This window comes from Dunckerocampus dactyliophorus, chromosome 1, assembly GCF_027744805.1.
Source record: "Dunckerocampus dactyliophorus isolate RoL2022-P2 chromosome 1, RoL_Ddac_1.1, whole genome shotgun sequence".
Lineage (NCBI taxonomy): Eukaryota > Metazoa > Chordata > Actinopteri > Syngnathiformes > Syngnathidae > Dunckerocampus > Dunckerocampus dactyliophorus.
Genome location: NC_072819.1, coordinates 4,805,797 through 4,824,250, shown reverse-complemented (window position 1 = coordinate 4,824,250; position 18,454 = coordinate 4,805,797). Strand labels below are relative to the sequence as shown.

General features: G+C 42.8%; 1 protein-coding gene across 1 annotated transcript; it reads right to left on the bottom strand.

Annotated features, from left to right (window-relative positions):
- Positions 1-9,550: 9,550 nt before the first annotated feature.
- On the bottom strand, positions 9,551-16,425 carry LOC129193764 (small cell adhesion glycoprotein-like). The gene is made up of 4 exons (XM_054798375.1): positions 16,189-16,425; positions 15,749-15,790; positions 15,525-15,572; positions 9,551-10,047 (listed from the first exon to the last, which is right to left on the bottom strand). Exons 2-4 carry the CDS (start codon positions 15,780-15,782, stop codon positions 9,857-9,859), a joined length of 273 nt encoding a protein of 90 aa, XP_054654350.1. The 5' UTR covers positions 15,783-15,790; positions 16,189-16,425; the 3' UTR covers positions 9,551-9,856.
- Between the last annotated feature and the right edge of the window lie 2,029 nt (positions 16,426-18,454).

The window sequence follows — 18,454 nt, the reverse complement described above, 5'->3', positions numbered from 1 at the left end:
AGCAATATGAACTATGTACTCTTGGATGTCAAGAGTATGTTAACCCCTTGTTTACTTCTCTGACGACCTCGTCAACATATTTTGCAATCTAGCAAAAATGCGACAAACACGACAAAAAGTCGACAAAAAGAGTACCACAAGCTACTCAGCATACCTTGCGGCGGGATTATATGGGTGTTTTTTGGCATGTGTATTACGCCAAATATTTGTTTGTATGCCCACATGGTGCAGTAGGTAGTTTACTTTGTGCGTAATGTGTGTTGACGTGCTACAAATTGCACATGACTACTTGGGCGATTCGAGTGTGCCACAATAGCACTGCAAGTCATGTTGCCGGCTACAGTTTCCATGTTAAACGTTTAAAACAGGAATTTGGAAATGCCCGGTGGGCCGGATTAAGACGCATCAGGCCCGGGGGCTACAGTTTGCCACCCTTGCATATAGCAACAGATTAATCACATAGGAAATATAATTTGTAAATGTAAACCCTTTGGACAACTATCAAAAATAATAAAAATACTTTGCACATACATTTCTTACACCATCTTAACATCAATGTATTTACATTCAATAAACGCGGCAAAACTACTGCTTCCCCTTTATTACCTGTATAATAATGTGACTGTAAGTGTGTATTTGCGTGCGCGTGTGCAGAAGCCCAAATAATACCAATAATTAGCTTGCCTTTGAGACAAGGTTGAGGGCTACCTGAACCCATGACAGCCGCGACACGGCTCTATAACTGCCGCTTGAAACGCGATCGAACTCTTATCAAAGTTCTCTCAGTGTTTCCAAAACACTTAAAACAGTCTTACATCTTTTAAAAGCCTGGGGTACAAACCACGCCCTCAACCCGACTGCCGACTGGGAGAGAGCCATGCCCCATATTGTCCACCGCACAGTCATGCTAATCCAGTGTCTTGATTTCAACGATCAGAACCACAAGCGCTCCTGCGCATGTGCAGTGTATGGTTTTAAACGTTTCAACTTGTCCAACTGTGCAGATCTGTGCTGGCAGCTTTCAGGTGAGTAGACTGTTTAGACTAAATACGGCTTTATTGGCGTATTTTTGCTGTTTGACCTGGGCCTCCATAATAAAAAGGTAATAAATATTGGCCGGGCAGGGATTCAAACCGAGATGTACAGTGCCTAACGGTTAAGTATCGAGGAAAAGGCTTCTTGAGACGTCATCTGTACTTCTGTGAAGAAGGTGTCGGACGTTTCGCTCCTCATCCGAAGAGCTTCGTCAGCGAACTAATAAGTGCTGGTAGCTTAGGCCTAAAATACAGTAAGAGTGGGCGGAATTGGTGTGTCAACACCCTCCCCCTATTGGTTCGTTACACTAAGCCTGGGCGGAGTAGTGGTATAATCCTATCCTGTTATTAACACCTCCGATAAAAGGGGAAGTGTCGCTCCCTGAATAGGGTATGAACGACTCTGATCCTGGCTAGTTAGCATCTATTGTTCTGGCTCGGCCCTGGCTTCACCTCATTTGCAAGACTAAGAGCTGTGGGTTTTGGTCTCAGTAACCTGCTGAACACAGGGTCCAAATTAAACCTCAAACCACCATTCCGATTCAATGATGGGTTCTGTTGTTTGACAAAAATGGCTTCCTTTACTCCTCTTTCAAACCATCTGTTTTCTTTGGCCAAAATCTTTACCTCGCTGTCCTGAAAAGAGTGATTGGTAGCTTTCAGGTGTAGATGTACTGCTGATTGAGGACCACTAGAATTGTCCCTGCGATGTTGATAAAGCCTTTTTTGGAGCATTTGCTTAGTTTCCCCATTGTAGTGCTCAAGTAGTAGACAAGCTGTGGTCGACAAACCAGAAACAGAGCAATGTGGTCTATTCCATCCACTGTAAAGATGAGGAATGCAAAGAGCACTACATTGGGGAAACTAAGCAAATGCTCCAAAAAAGGCTTTATCAACATCGCAGGGACAATGCTAGTGGTCCTCAATCAGCAGTACATCTACACCTTAAAGCTACCAATCACTCTTTTCAGGACAGCGAGGTAAAGATTTTGGCCAAAGAAAACAGATGGTTTGAAAGAGGAGTAAAGGAAGCTATTTTTGTCAAACAACAGAACCCATCATTGAATCGGAATGGTGGTTTGAGGTTTAATTTGGACCCTGTGTTCAGCAGGTTACTGAGACCAAAACCCACAGCTCTTAGTCTTGCAAATGAGGTGAAGGCAGGGCCGAGCCAGAACAATATATGCTAACAAGCCAGTATCAGAGTCGTTCATACCCTATTCAGGGAGCGACACTTCCCCTTTTATCGGAGGTGTTAATAACAGGATAGGATTATACCACTACTCCGCCCAGGCTTAGTGTAACGAACCAATAGGGGGAGGGTGTTGACACACCAATTCCGCCCACTCTTACTGTATTTTAGGCCTAAGCTACCAGCACTTATTAGTTCGCTGACGAAGCTCTTTGGATGAGGAGCGAAACGTCCGACACCTTCTTCACAGAAGTACAGATGACGTCTCAAGAAGCCTTTTCCTCGATGGACAACTCCTGTACGACTGAGAGCCTACACAGACGCATTGCTACCAACTTTGGGAGAGACATCCTTCTGCTGGTACGTAGCTTAGAAAAGGCCACTCTTAAATTAGCAGATTTAAGGAACCACCTCAGATTCAATCTTAGATGCAGGCAGAGTAGGTTAATCCCCAAATGCATGAGGCAAGCGTCCCTTGAGCAAGGACACTTGGCAAGGAAAATGCAACTAAACTACATCAGAAAAATACAGAATTTGAGAATTAGGAGACTTAACATAGAGATAAAAAATAAACAGTCTGAAGTAGAAACCTTCTATCAGAGATTGCAAACCAAGCTTACGCACGAAACCTATCAGGAGGTTTGTGAATTTACCAAATCAGGTTATATGAAGCACCATAGCAAAACCAAAGAAAGGCATAAGGGAAAATTCCAAAAACTTCTATTGGAAAATCGACCACAGCTTGTCGTAAACACTAAGGATGGGGGGTATCAGACCAATACTAAAGAAAATTGGATCAAAAATCTGTCAGACAGAAGCCTCTCGGAGACAGAGAAGGCAGTATTAACCAAGGGTCTCAACTTCTCAGTGACTCCTAAAACGATACCCACAGTAGACTATATCACAGAAGCTGAATCGGCCATCAGGAACAATAACCTTTCTAGAACAGAGGCAGGGGACCTTCGTCTGAGAATATCGGCCCTTCTCAGTAGTGCCAAACCACCACCGTCCAATATCACGTTAGGTGAGAGGAAAGCATTAGTGGCTCTGCAGAAAGATGAGAGCATCACCATCTTACCAGCTGATAAGGGCAGATGCACAGTGGTTCTCAACACATTGGACTATGAAGAAAAAATAACAAGTCTAATTAGTGATGCCAACACATATGAGCAACTTAAAAGGGACCCATCCAGTAGGTATAAGAAAGAAATCATACACTGTCTCCAAAAGTTAGAGAAGGAAGAACTAATTGACAGACAGATGTATCATAGGTTATACCCTGGGGAGGCTACACCATGTATCTATGGCCTTCCAAAAATCCACAAGGAAGGGTTTCCCCTCAGACCCATTGTCTGTAGCATTGACTCTACCACGTACAATGTAGCGAAATATGTAAAAACAGTCTTATCCCCATTGGTAGGCAACACTGATCATCATATAGAGAACACAAAAGGGTTTGTGGCGAGCATCAAAGACCTCAGATTGGAGCCAGAGGAAACTTTGGTGTCTTATGATGTGACTTCACTTTTCACATCTGTCCCCACCTCAGCAGCAGTCTCGGTGGTGAGGAAGAGACTGCTCGAGGACTCAACTCTGCATCGGAGAACAAAACTTAGTGCTGACCACATCTGCCAATTACTGGAAATTTGCCTTAACACCACATATTTTCAGTTTAGAGGGAAATTCTACAGACAAATTCATGGTTGTGCTATGGGCTCACCAGTCTCACCCATAGTGGCAAATCTGTACATGGAAGAGATGGAGAAACAGGCTCTCACATCCTTCTCAGGGACAAAACCAAGGCACTGGTTTAGATACGTGGATGACACCTTTGTCATAATCAAAAAACAAGAAATTCAGTCTTTCACAGATCACATCAATGCGGTGGACACCAATATCAAATTTACTCGCGAGGACACTAAAGAGAACCAACTAGCCTTCTTAGACTGCAAGGTAATTATAGGAAAGGACAGACAGCTACTTACAGAGGTCTTTAGAAAGGCCACACACACTGACCAATACCTGCTCTTTGAATCAAACCATCCACTACAACATAAACTAGGGGTTATTAGGACCCTCCAACATAGAGCGGAACAAATACCAACTAGTGCTGAGGGAAAGAAAAAGGAGACACAACATGTCCAGAGAGCGCTCTCAACCTGTGGGTACCCACGGTGGGCTTTTAACAAATGTCAAAAGAAGAGAGTAGGGAAAGAAACCCAAAAGCCCACAGAAGTAAAAAGGAGGGGAGTGGTAGTCCCTTATGTAGCGGGGGTCTCCGAAAAACTCCAGAGGATCTTATGGCAACACAAAATTCCTACCTATTTCAAACCAGTAAATACCTTGAGACAAAAATTAGTGCATCCTAAAGACAAGGCTCCAAACCAGAAACAAAGCAATGTGGTCTATTCCATCCACTGTAAAGATGAGGAATGCAAAGAGCACTACATTGGGGAAACTAAGCAAATGCTCCAAAAAAGGCTTTATCAACATCGCAGGGACAATTCTAGTGGTCCTCAATCAGCAGTACATCTACACCTGAAAGCTACCAATCACTCTTTTCAGGACAGCGAGGTAAAGATTTTGGCCAAAGAAAACAGATGGTTTGAAAGAGGAGTAAAGGAAGCCATTTTTGGTCAAACAACAGAACCCATCATTGAATCGGAATGGTGGTTTGAGGTTTAATTTGGACCCTGTGTTCAGCAGGTTACTGAGACCAAAACCCACAGCTCTTAGTCTTGCAAATGAGGTGAAGCCAGGGCCGAGCCAGAACAATAGATGCTAACTAGCCAGGATCAGAGTCGTTCATACCCTATTCAGGGAGCGACACTTCCCCTTTTATCGGAGGTGTTAATAACAGGATAGGATTATACCACTACTCCGCCCAGGCTTAGTGTAACGAACCAATAGGGGGAGGGTGTTGACACACCAATTCCGCCCACTCTTACTGTATTTTAGGCCTAAGCTACCAGCACTTATTAGTTCGCTGACGAAGCTCTTCGGATGAGGAGCGAAACGTCCGACACCTTCTTCACAGAAGTACAGATGACGTCTCAAGAAGCCTTTTCCTCGATGGACAACTCCTGTACGACTGAGAGCCTACACAGACGTAACGGTTAAGTACGCAACAGTTTTCTGTCAAACATAGCATCTTGATACAATGATCGGGACATTCTGTTGGTAACAAGGTCTAAATGTGATTGGAGGTGCTTGAGAAGTTGTTAACATCTGGAGCAGGGTTGGAACCACGATGCTCAGTGCCCAATACTGGTGTCGTTACTCCTGGCGTTGTCTAACGTCTTACTTTAGACACGTGCACACAGGCGCAAGCACACGCACGCACACGCACGCACACGCACGCACGTGCACACAGACGCTCAAATGACTCACACAGGGGTGGCAATAAGTTGATACCTGAATTGTCTAGATGGCCAGTGGGGAGCAGGAGACTGACCAGGAGTGGCCACGGCAAAAGTCAAAGTCAGCATAGAGAGAAAAGTTGACCAGAACCGACCAAAGTAATCATGGAAAACTTTCCTACCGCTTGCAGTTAATGCAAAACGCGGTTTTATTGACAGCTCCTCCACACGGAAAGTTGTGTGCTGCAGTGAAATACGTCCAAGCAGAAACGGTGATTAGGATGAAATAATGTTGAAATAATGTTCTTTGTTTGTCAAAACTGTCCCCCAACCGTGGGGGTGGCCACTGGCGTGGTCGGAGAGTGACCAAGGGTGGCCACGGTCACCCCATAGCTCTGCCACTGCTCAAATGTTATACAGTATTATGGTCAATCAGCTGTTTTAAGGATAGGGGGATGCTAACGGCCCGTGTAACTTTTGGTCACTGAATAATCTCTTCATGAATGGCAATTAAAAGAATAAAGCGACTGCTTTGCTTGCATTTCATTTTTGAGACAAAAAAAATACAGTTGCTTGAAAAAGTATTCATACCCCTTGAACTTTCCCACATTTTGTCACGTTCCGACCACGAACATAAATATATTTTATTGGCATTTTAGATGAAAGATCAACACAAAGTCACACACAATTGCGAAGTAGAAGGAAAATTGTACATGACTTTCAAATTTAAAAAAAAATAATAAACTGAAAAACGTGGCATGCAAAAGTATTCAGCCCCCCTGTGTCAATACTTGGTGGAACCACCTCTCACTGAAATTACAGCTGCAAGTCTTTTGGGGTATTTCTCTACCAGTTTTGCACATCTAGAGACTGGAATTTTTGCCCATTCTTCTTTGCAGAACAGCTCAAGCTCAGCAAGATTAGATGGAGAGCGTTTGTGAACAGCAGTTTTCACATCTTGCCACAGATTCTCGATTGGATTTAGGTCTGGACTTTGACTGGGCCATTCTAACCCAGGAATATGTTTTGTTTTAAACCATTCCATTGTAGCTCTGGCTTTATGTTTAGGGTCGTTATCCTGCTGGAAGGTGAACCTCCGCCCCACTCTTAAGTCTTTTGCAGAGTCCAGCAGGTTTTCTTCCAAGATTCTCCTGTATTTGGCTCCATCCATCTTCCCATCAACTCTGACCAGCTTCCCTGTCCCTGCTGAAGAAAAGCAGCCCCACAACATGATGCTGCCACCACCATGTTTGACAGTGGGGATGGTGTGTTGAGAGTGATGTGCAGTGTTAGGTTTCCGCCACACAACGTTTTGCATTTAGGCCAAAAAGTTCCACTTTGGTCTCATCTGACCAGAGCACCTTCTTCCCCACGTTTGCTGTGTCCCCCACATGACTTCTTATGGCTTTCTTTCAACAATGGCTTTCTTCTTGCCACTCTTCCATTAAGGCCAGATTTGTGCAGTGCACGACTAATTGTTGTCCAATGGACAGACTCCCCCACCTGAGCTGTGGATCTCTGCAGCCCCTCCAGAGTTACCGTGGGCATCTTGGCTGCATCTCTGATCAGTGCTCTCCTTCTTGGGCATGTAAGTTTCGGTGGACGGCCATGTCTTGGTAGGTTTGCAGTTGTGCCATACCCTTTCCATTTCTTGATGATGGATTGAACAGTGCTCCGTGAGATGTTCAAAGCTTGGGAAATCTTTTTATAACCTAACCCTGCTCTAAACTTCTCCACAACTTTATCCCTGACCTGTTTAGCGTGTTCCTTGGACTTCATGATGCTGTTCACTGACCAGTGTCCTCTTAGCAAACCCCTGAGGCTGTCACAGAACAGCTGTATTTATACTAAGGTTAGATTACACACAGGTGGACTCCATTGGATCATTAGGTCACCAGCTGATCATTCAGCAATCATCAGGCAACATCTGAAGGCAACTGGTTGCGCTCAGAGAAAAGGGGGCTGAATACTTTGGCACGCCATATTTTTCAGTTTTTTATTTTTTTTTAAATTTGAAAGTCATGTACAATTTTCCTTCTACTTCACAATTGTGTGTCGCTTTGTGTTGATCTTTCATCTAAAATGCCAATAAAATACATTTATGTTTGTGGTTGGAACGTGACAAAATGTGGGAAAGTTCAAGGGGTATGAATACTTTTTCAAGCCACTGTAGCGTTCCCCTTTTTCAGGGTCAAAAAGCAATAACTACAAGGGAATAAACAGTTTTTGTTACTTAAAGCCAACTTCAAACCTTTTTAACCAACATAGCTGGTTAATGAATGTATAGCACACTCATATGCATCATACATTTTTTTGTAAACTTCCCTGATGAAGTTTGTACTTACTGATACTTAATGATGCTGTAAATGTTTTAAGGCTGCAAAAACCCTCACCATACACGTTATACACTTTTCTAAGACAGGCATTAACATTTTAACATGAATTTTAGTGATCAGTCTACTAGGTTGGACGCAAGAAATTATTAAGTGACGCGCGTATTCACTTCTCTGACTGTGCTTCGCCCTGGCGCCGTTCGGCTGTAGCGTTTTTGTATCCTTGTTAAAACAGTGCTCCTGCCGCCGGCATCCTCCTCCTCGTCCTACTCCTTGACCTGAAGACTCATTTAGCCGGTTAGCTGCTGCTGCTTCTTCTTCTGTTGTTTACTGGCGATTAGCAAGCAGCTCACAGCGACGGCACAAAGGAGATTGACGATGGTCTACAGCAAATCAGGACGCAGAACATAGTGGGCGGGTTTCTCCCTTAGCCAATAAGGACTGTTGTGGCTTTATATTTAGCCGGCTATTGTCTACCGTGGGTTCCCATAATGCTAGTACAGGCATGTAAACACACTAAGACGAGGTGGAGCCGCACGTCTTCAACATGAGTATACAACACCCTCTACTGGTAGCAGTTGTAAATACAATAACAGACACATACAACAGAGCACTGATAGATAATACACCGCAGAACACAATGCACATTCATACGCTGCTAAAACAAACGCGGTTGCCTACCAACAATATCAAATACAAAGCTAAATTACACTGACCCTTGAATCACGGACTCAAAATCAGAAATAGGGTCAATCAGACTGTCGGATGATGAAATTGAAGATATTCACAAGAGAAATAAATTGATGTTACAAGCCTTGGGGATGGAGAGGAATGAGACACAAGAGCGTACTGTATCACTGTATCACGGAATAACCTGAAAAGAAATCTCATAAAACGTTACTACTTCCTGTTTTATGTCACAGAAGATTCAGCTGACACTCTCTTAAAAGAAAAGTAGTTTAATAGAATAAGGGTCAAGTACGACGGAGTATTAGAGCCACATTGAGGGAAAAAAATCTGAGATTTTGAGAATAAAGTTGCAAATTTACAAGAGTAAAGTCATGAATATTGTTATTATTGTTATACGTGTCAGAGGGAAACCAGAGCATAGCTCTTCAAGCAGTCTTTTCAACGGCTCCTTGAAGGGACAACTTCAAGGCTCGGCTCCCTTGAAAGATCCATAAAGCCCATCCCTAGTTTGCATACGTCACGTGCTGTGTCTTCTTTGCTGCTATGTGTTGCACACTTTTGATGCGCTTTTAGTGATTCATGGTGATAGGAGCATTTCCTGGTCTCATCCCATGCATGTGTTTAGGAAAGGTTCTTTTGGTGTCGTCTTGTGACAGTTCCTCTAGGACACATTGCGGCAAAGTGGAACAACCTGAGAGGCAAATATGGGGGCAGTGTTGGTGCTGCATTCACTGGAGGCTCCCTTGGGGGCACCCATCGTTTTGAGTGGTGTTCCTCGCAAATTTAGTGTGACCACCAACACTCTGACCAAAGGTACAGTACTGTCTTAAATACAATTTCATGTGAGAATTTAAGCATTAAAATAATCGCAAAATTTTCCACACTGAAGCAATCTGACGTTTTGTCACGCTTTTAAACCACCGCAAACAAAAAAGACGAAAGTACAGAACACCTTTTTATTGCCTTCCATATTTCCTGTCAAACATGGAGGTCATGTCAGCAACTCATGCAAAATTCAACACTCAAAATGAGCCCTTTAAAAAAAGAAAAAGAAAAGTAAACATGTAACAGCTAAAAGGAGCAGAAGGGGGCGCTACCATGAACATCATAATAGAGGAGTTGATAAATACTTGCACACACGTCACTTCACCATTGAAGTATGGTTGAAAAATTCCACCACCTGTTTGGTGCACACCCGTTTTCTGCCACATATCCCGTAATACAACAATCTTTGGGATCTTCACGGAGTCAAATAAAGTATTCCTTCTTTTCGCCAGCAGCCTGCGGTCTGTGCTCCCCGTTGTTGTCGTCGTCGTCGTCCAGGTCCCGGCCGGGGGCCAGCTCCCCCGTGGTCCTGTAGTCGCCCTTGTTGTGGCACATGTAGCAGTAGAGCAGGAAGGCCAGCATCACCACCGTCAGCAGGATCAGAGTCACCACCACTGACAAAACAAAAAAACAATTGGGTGTCGTCACAAGAAAACCACCAGTGTCAAATTGTGTAGACATGGAAACCAAGCTAGGAAAATGCCTTCATCAAAATACCATATTGTCACATGAATATTACAAATTAATACATGGTTTTAGTAGAGTATCTTTGACTACATTTTATTTTTGCAGTGGGTCCTTAACACAAGCAAAGCGCTCTTGTCAACACAACATCTTTGACTAGTGCTTTTCTTCCTAGTAGATTCTTAAAAAAAATCAAAGCTCTTCTGTGGCATGTAGAGGATCTTTGACTAGCATTATTTTACAGTAGGTTCTTAAAAACTTTCATACATAGAGGATCTTTGACTAACATTTTTTTTTTGTTTTTTTTTTGCAGGTGGTCCTTGAAACCATCAGAGTATAGAGAGAAACCTTTTTTGGACAATAGGTCTTTAAGAACAACAGCACACACTCTTCACATATATAGGATCTTTGATTAACATCTTGACTAGGATTAGTGGGCAGTAGGTCCTTAAAAACAGCACAGCACTCCTCCAATATATAGGATCTTTGACTAGAGTTTGTGAAATAGGTCCTTAAAGAGTCCTCTTCACATTTACAGGCTCTTTGATTAACATCTTGGATTAGCATTTTTGCATTGGTGCTTGAAAACAGCAGAGCATCTTTCACAGACAGGATCTTTGATTACCCCTAGGGATGTCCCATCGGCTGCCGATCCGCTGTATTTGTGAAGATCGGATAATATCGGCTTCCGCCACGAGATGTGGCCGATCCGGCTGCCATATCACGTTCGTAACTCCGAGCCACACTCCAAACATGGTAGGTGCGGTAAGGCGCCTCGAAGCTGGTTGCCACTTGACTTGCGCCACCCGCAAGAAGAAGAAAACACACCACCATGCAGACATATCCGCGGTGTACCGTGGTGAAGTTAGTTTCACGTTGGATATTTGGCTCTGTAGCTACAGCGGTAGTTCCCCCTCACCGTGCCTGGAGTGCTGCGTCACGGTGTGGGGAGCTTGCACGAGAAGTGCTGCTCCAACCGCCCTTATAATAGGGACCGCACAAACACGACTAAACATGTTGAAATGGCGGGGAAAAATCTGGGAAACTCCTCTGTTACGGAGCGTGAATGGAAGCTAGCGTGGTTCGCTTAGTTCAGATAGTGCAGCTGTGTATGTGTGCGACTGGTTGAGTATATTTTCACCGTGTTGTGTTTTACTGCTTTAATGTAAGGACCATTTTACAATGCCCACTCCACAGACGACGTGCAGGTTATGAGTGGAAAAAAAGACAAGGCACGTTTATTCTTGCACCCAGCTCGTATCAACCGTCAATTGCCATTCTCAACACATACACACACAACACTTTCCGGCCTTCAAAATAAGAGCGCTTTGTTACATTTGCCTAATTGTGTAAACAAAATAAGGGTGTCATTAAAATATCTTGCATTAACGCGATTGGAATGACATCTGTGACTCCATCTTCCATCACAAGCATGGGGATTACAGTTTGTTGAAGATATTGTAGCAATATGTGCTGCAGCTGACATCCCATTAGAAATGTTAGCTAAGTTAAATTCATTCCTCAATTACTGGACAAAATGGGCCAATGATGTATTGCATCCATAAATGTCATTTGGATGCAAAAATGTCATTTTATTCACTAACCCAAATAGCATGCACTCTATGCTTACAACAGAGAGACACTTTTGAACATCGGCAGGGTTCACCATGAACTTTCATTTAGCCTCTCAGACTTTGCCTTTCTTCTGCGCCGGGAGAACGCAGCAGCCTGCGGGCCCGGTGAGCTAAATACCCGGCGAGCAAAGCATCCGAGGCGTAAACGAGGCAAGCGAGCCGGCCTGCATGCTAGGCTAAAAGCTAGAGCGAGTAGGCCACCGCTACCAAGCCTGCTGCTAGCCAACGTCCGCTCTCTTGAAAACAAGATGGACGAACTACGAGCAAGGATTACAGCTCAACGTGAGATCAGGGAATGCTGTGTCCTCACCTTCACAGAAACCTGGCTGACGGAGGATATACCGGACTCGGCGATCCAGTTGGAATCATTTGCTGCTTACCGGGGAGATCGGACTTTAGCGTCTGGTAAACACAGAGGTGGCGGCGTCTGTGTTTACGTAAACAAACGGTGGTGCACAGACGTACAGACGATGGAAAAGCACTGCTCGCAGGACATTGAGCTGCTGATGGTGAAATGCAGACCTTTTTATTTGCCTCGTGAGTTTAGCGCTGTGTATTTAACTGCTGTTTACATCCCACCACGAGCTAACACTGCTAATGCACTAGGCCTCCTGCATGACATCATTGATAAACACGAGACCAAACACCCAGACGCTGTATTTATTATATCTGGCGATTTCAACCACTGTAACCTCAGGACTGTCCTCCCCAAATATTACCAGCATGTGAGCTTTCCCACAAGGGAAAATAACATCCTGGACCAAGTCTACTGCAACATGAAAGGTGCTTTGAAGGCTGTTCCAAGACCCCACTTTGGTAAGGCTGACCACATCTCTATATTCCTTTATCCAACATACAGACAACTTCTTAAACAAGCTCCCCCTGTACGTACAGCAGTTAAAGTGTGGAATGAAGAAACTGATCAAGTACTTCAGGACTGCTTTGGCTGCACAAACTGGGATGTGTTTAAAACTGCAGCGGGGAGGGAAGATTGTACTGTTGATTTGGATGAATATGCTTCTGCTGTTACTGGCTACATTAGCACATGCATAGAGACTGTTACCACCACCAAGTATTACAGAAAATACCCTAACCAAAAACAGTGGATGAACTGTGATGTAAGGGCTAAGCTACGTGCTCGTTCGACTGCATTTGTCATGGGCACCGCTGATGACTACAAAAAGGCCAGATATGACCTGAGGAGGTCCATACGGGAGGCCAAAAGACAGTACAGACAGAAGCTGGAGGGCTACTATTCCACCTCAGACCCTCGGCGCATGTGGGCGGGGCTCCAGCACATCACAGACTATCGACAGCAGAGTAGCGTAGCCACGTCCAGCCAAACCACACTTCCTGATGAGTTGAATGAGTTCTATGCCCGCTTTGATACCCAAACTCCTGATGAGCAGAGAGGGTGGCTGAACTTGGGGAGCACACAGGACTCACCTCTCATGGTGACATCAGCTGATGTGCGCAGGGTTCTAAACAAAACAAACCCACGAAAAGCAGCAGGGCCAGACAACATCTCAGGACGTGCACTTCGGGTTTGCTCATCAGAGCTAGCTGATGTGCTTGCTGACATATTTAACCTGTCGCTTGCACAAGCATCTGTACCGACCTGCTTTAAGTCCACCACCATAGTGCCCGTACCCAAGAAGAGCAACGTGACCTGCTTGAATGACTATCGCCCTATAGCACTCACTCCTATTGTTATGAAGTGCTTTGAAAGAATAGTCATGACCCACATCAAAAAGAGCATCCCGGCGGCAACTGTGGACCCTCTACAGTTTGCATATCGCCAGAACCGGTCCACGGATGATGCAGTCAACACTGCCATCCACACAGCCCTTTCTCACCTACAGGGCCAGGACACATACGTCAGAATGCTATTTATAGACTATAGCTCTGCTTTTAATACAGTCTGCCCCCACAAACTCACAAATAAGCTCCTCACACTTGGCCTGTCTCCCTCCCTCTGTAACTGGGTGTTTAACTTTCTCACAGGCAGACCCCAGTCAGTCAGAGTCCACAACCGCACATCCAGCTCAAGAATTGTGAGCACTGGGACCCCACAGGGGTGTGTGCTGAGTCCACTCTTCTACACGCTCTTCACCTACGATTGCGTGGCCTCCCAGAACAACACCAGCATCATTAAATTTGCGGATGACACTACAGTCATCGGACTGATCACTGGTGGTGTTGAAACATCATACAGAAGAGAGGTGGCGGACCTCATAGCTTGGTGTCGTGATAACAATCTCCTTCTCAATACAGATAAGACTAAAGAGATGATCATCGACCCAAGAACAAGGGAAAAGGAGCCGCATAGACCCCTGTTTATTGATGAGACTGAGGTGGAGAGGGTGAAAACCTTCAAGTTCCTTGGCACACACATCAGCGAGGACCTCACCTGGTCTCACAACACCCAACAAATTCTGAAGAAGTCCCAAAGGAGACTGTACTTCCTGAGAAGACTGAGGAAATTTGGCATGTCCACCACAATCCTCAGTTGCTTCTACAGATGCACTATCGAAAGTGTCCTTACCGCCTCAATCACTGTTTGGTACGGTAACTGTACAACACGTGATAGGAAGGCACTCCAGCGGGTGATCAAGACCTCACAGAACATTGTTGGGGCAGCCCTCCCCTCACTGCAAGACATTTATAAATCTAGAGTCCTACGCAGAACACACAACCTCATCAAGGACAGCACACATCCACAACACTCATTATTCACACTCCTACCGTCAGGCAGACGCTACAGGAGTTTGAAGTCCAGGACCACAAGGCTGGCAAACAGCTTTTACCCACAGGCCATCAGGCTCCTCAACGAAGCACTCGCACACGCAACACACACTCATAGCACTTTATTTATTTATTTATTTGTATTATTTACTTGTATTAATGTCTCTTCTGTTGTTGTTGCTTAATTTATTGGTATATATGTTTATGTGTTTATGTTTCTTATGTTCTTATTCTTTCATTTGTTTTCTTTCTTTTCTTGGGAGAATGAACAGAATAAGATTTTCATTGCATGGTATAACTGCTGTTGTACTATGCACGTGACAATAAAACTCTCTTGAATCTTGAATCTTGAATGCTGGTAAAATAAGGGGAAAAGGTAAAAAAAAAAAGAATTCTAAAAAATTTAAACGGGATTGGGAAAAAATAAAACTGATTTCATAGGACCCTATGAGAGTTGGTTTAAAAAAATGTCATATTGTAAATCACCCCACAAATTGATCTATAACCATGTCAAATTATTAGTCCTACCCTAAAAGTATTTTGCCCGTCCATTTTTTTCCAATTTTATCTTTTATTGGTTGGACTTCTATTGGATCTTTCACTGGATTAGGGAACTGACTCAAAGAGGTTTGTTACAAAAGCCAAACAATATTGTTGGTAATGCTGTGTCATAAAAAAGTAAATTTAGCAATAGTGAATGCCTAAATAATTAATGCTTTGAAGAGCTATTTTCATAACCATATCCAATTCCACAAATCCATGTTTGTAACAAAAATGAATTTAAAAAAAAATCCGTACTGGATCGATCGGCAAGACTATATATATATTAAAAAAATCTGATCGGAAGCCAAAAAAATGTGGATTGGGACATCCCTAATTACCTCTTTGTCGAAATGTTAGTTGGAACAGCCCTGCCTTAACACGGCTGCCATCAATTTGTTTGAATGTACTGTAAGATATAAACATACACAGTGCTTACTATCCGGCTTTAAGACGATAGCGACAGTGAAAGTAAGAAATGTGCTTACCTGCAACAACTGTGGTGTCTACTGCTTGCGTCGGGGAGGCTGCAGTCGCTGGAAAACATCAGCAAACAAAGACAATCACCAAAACTGGAGGGGAAGGAAGCCCAAAAAATGCGAAATGTAAGGAGAAAAATGCGAAATGATATTAAAAACACAAAGCTGACATGAAGGCTGTTTTTTGCTTTTCTTACAAAATTGCCTTTTTTTTTTTTAAACCTGTAACTCACCGTTCGCGATGTAGTGTGTGGTTTCAATCTCCATGTCTGCAGCTGAAAGATGACCAAAAAGCAGCTTGTTCAGTTACATTCTTGTGGCAAACAAAGCTCATTATTAGCTCCTAGGAAAACCTCCAAAGTGGGTCAGTGATGTAAGGGTTAAAGCTCCAAACACATTATTTCACATGTGTGCAGTCAGATAAGTCAAAACTGGCAACCTGTAGCCAACGAGCTAACAGGAGGGAAGTGTAAACAACGCCATTTCCGCTTGCTAGCTCCCCACTCAAAGCTGTCTTTATTCAAATGTCAAAAGTCACTCTTCGGAGATGGTTCTGGATTCTTTGAGGATCCCTTTCTGTCAGACAGCGACCTTGACACTGACGCAAATGAACTTTAAAATGCAAATAAGATAAACTGGCATTCAACACAGCTGTGTGAAGCAGCCTACCTACCTGGGCGCGTGCCGCAAACAAACGAGCGAGTAGGGCTGTGTCGCTCGAGTTGGAAAACTTCTACAAGAAAAACGCTGGCTCCTGTCAACGTGTTCAAATGTCCCGAAAGTGTGACCAAAAAAGACCGTGGCCTTGCTGCGGTCAAATCGGCGTATTAACAATTATAGTGACGTTTCAAATGCCTTTTCTTTGCGCTTCCACAATGAACTCACTCACAAGCGTCTTCGGCCACGCCCTTTTCCTGTGCACAAAGATCGTCTATCAAGCGGCGCCTTGACCGAGTTTAAATGTCGGAGCGACTACACGCATTCACATAGACACACAAACGAGCGCACGACAGCCCCTCTCTTTCTTACGTGCAAAGATTCTTCATGGCCAAGAATATTTGTTCACAAATATTGTGGTCAAGTAAAAGTACACGTACTTTGGTGACATTTTACTGAAGTATAAGGAAAAGTGACTTCTACTCAAGTAAAAGTTTACTTTTACTACCTTAGTGGTTAATAGAGGTTGAAGCGGTACACAAATATTGTACTCAAGTAAAAGATTGTTTTTTTTACTCAAGTATAAGTAAAATATGTACTCTATTAAAAAAAAACCTTTTAAAATAAATATATTATTAATTTATATTATATTTGTTATTTATTTAGTGCCGCACAGTAGTTTAGTGGTTAGCAGGTTGGCCACACAGTCACAGTCCGGAGATCGGGAAGATGTGGGTTCGAATCTCCCTTGGGCATTTCTGTGTGGAGTTTGCACGTTCCTCCCGTGCGTGTGTGGGTTTTCTCCGGGTACTCTGGTTTCCTCCCACATCCAAAAACATGCATGTTAGGTTCATTGGAGACTCTAAATTGTCCATAGGTATGAATGTGAGTGTGAATGGTTGTTTGTCTATATGTGCCCTGCCATTGGCTGGCCACCAGTCCAGGGTGTACCCCGCCTGTCGCCTGAAGTCAGCTGGGATAGGCTCCAGCATGCCGCCGCAACCCTAATGAGGAGAAGCGGTATAGAAGATGGATGGATAATTTATTTATTATACTTACTCACAGTACAAGTAACTGACTAGTTACAAGAGGGGGAAAGAGTATATACATTTTTAATAGTACAGATTTTTTTAAAACCAAGTACCAGTAAAAGTACAGGTCTAAAAAACTACAAGTTAAAAAAAAAAGTATTTAAAATGTACTCAGTAAAGTTTCTTACTCGTTACTAGAAAATGTACTCAGTAAAGTTTCTTACTCGTTACTAGAGATGAAAGAGTATTCAAATATTGTACAGCTAAGTACAATAGTAAGTAAAAGTTATTTTGGGGAATTTTTTACTCAGGTACAAACAAAAATGAATTAAAAATGTACTCGGAGTAAAAAGTGCTCTGAAATAGTGTATTCAAGTAGAAGTACTGTTACTTTACTCACATTTTTTCTCAAGTGGAAGTCTAAAAAAACTCTACTCAAATAAAAAAAAACTTGATTTAAAATGTAGTCACAATACAAGTACCTTAATAGTTACTAGAGGTGGAAGAAGTACTAAAAGAGTACTAAAAGTACAGCTACTTTGCTGAAATCTTACTCAAGCACGAGTAGAAGTACAGGTCTAAAAAACCTACCAAAGTAAAACAACTAACTTAAAATGTACCCAGAGTAAAAGTTACTAGTACTACAGGTAGACTAAGTACTCAAATATTGTACTCAAGTACAAGTATAGCTACTTTACTGAAAACTGTGCTCAAGTACAAGGAAAAGCACAGGTCTAAAAAAATGTATTTAAGTAAAAAAGTAATTTAAAATGTACTTGGTAAAAGTTACTGGTTACTACAGGTGCAAAGAGTAATTAAATGTATCACCAAAGTAAACGTAGATACTTTGCTGAAAACTGTGCTCAAGTACAAGTAAAAGTAACATTTAAAAAAATAATTTAAAATAGAGTAAAAGTTACTAATTACAACATGTGAAAAGAGTAATAAAATATTGTACAAAAAAAACTACAGCTACTTTGCTGAAAACTGCGCTCAGATAAACGCCAAAGTAGAGGTCTAAAAATGTTATGAAGTCATAAAAATAAGGTTACTAGTTACTACAGGTGGAATGAGTACTAAAACGTTGCACTCAAGTACAAGTACAGCTATTTTGCTGAAAATTGTAATCAAGTACCAGTAAAAGTACAAATCTACATGTACTCGAGTAAAATTTTTAAAAAGTAATTTAAAACGTATTCAAAGTTACTAGTTACTACAGGTGCAACGAGTACTAAAATATTGTACTTGAGT

Excerpts from the sequence above, each read along its gene's own strand:
- LOC129193764 (XM_054798375.1), bottom strand. The coding sequence starts at position 15,782 with ATGGAGATTGAAACCACACACTACATCGCGAACG. Across the intron at positions 15,573-15,748 it reads CACACACTACATCGCGAACG|CGACTGCAGCCTCCCCGACG; the intron begins GTGAGTTACAGG and ends GATGTTTTCCAG. Across the intron at positions 10,048-15,524 it reads AGACACCACAGTTGTTGCAG|TGGTGGTGACTCTGATCCTG; the intron begins GTAAGCACATTT and ends TTGTTTTGTCAG.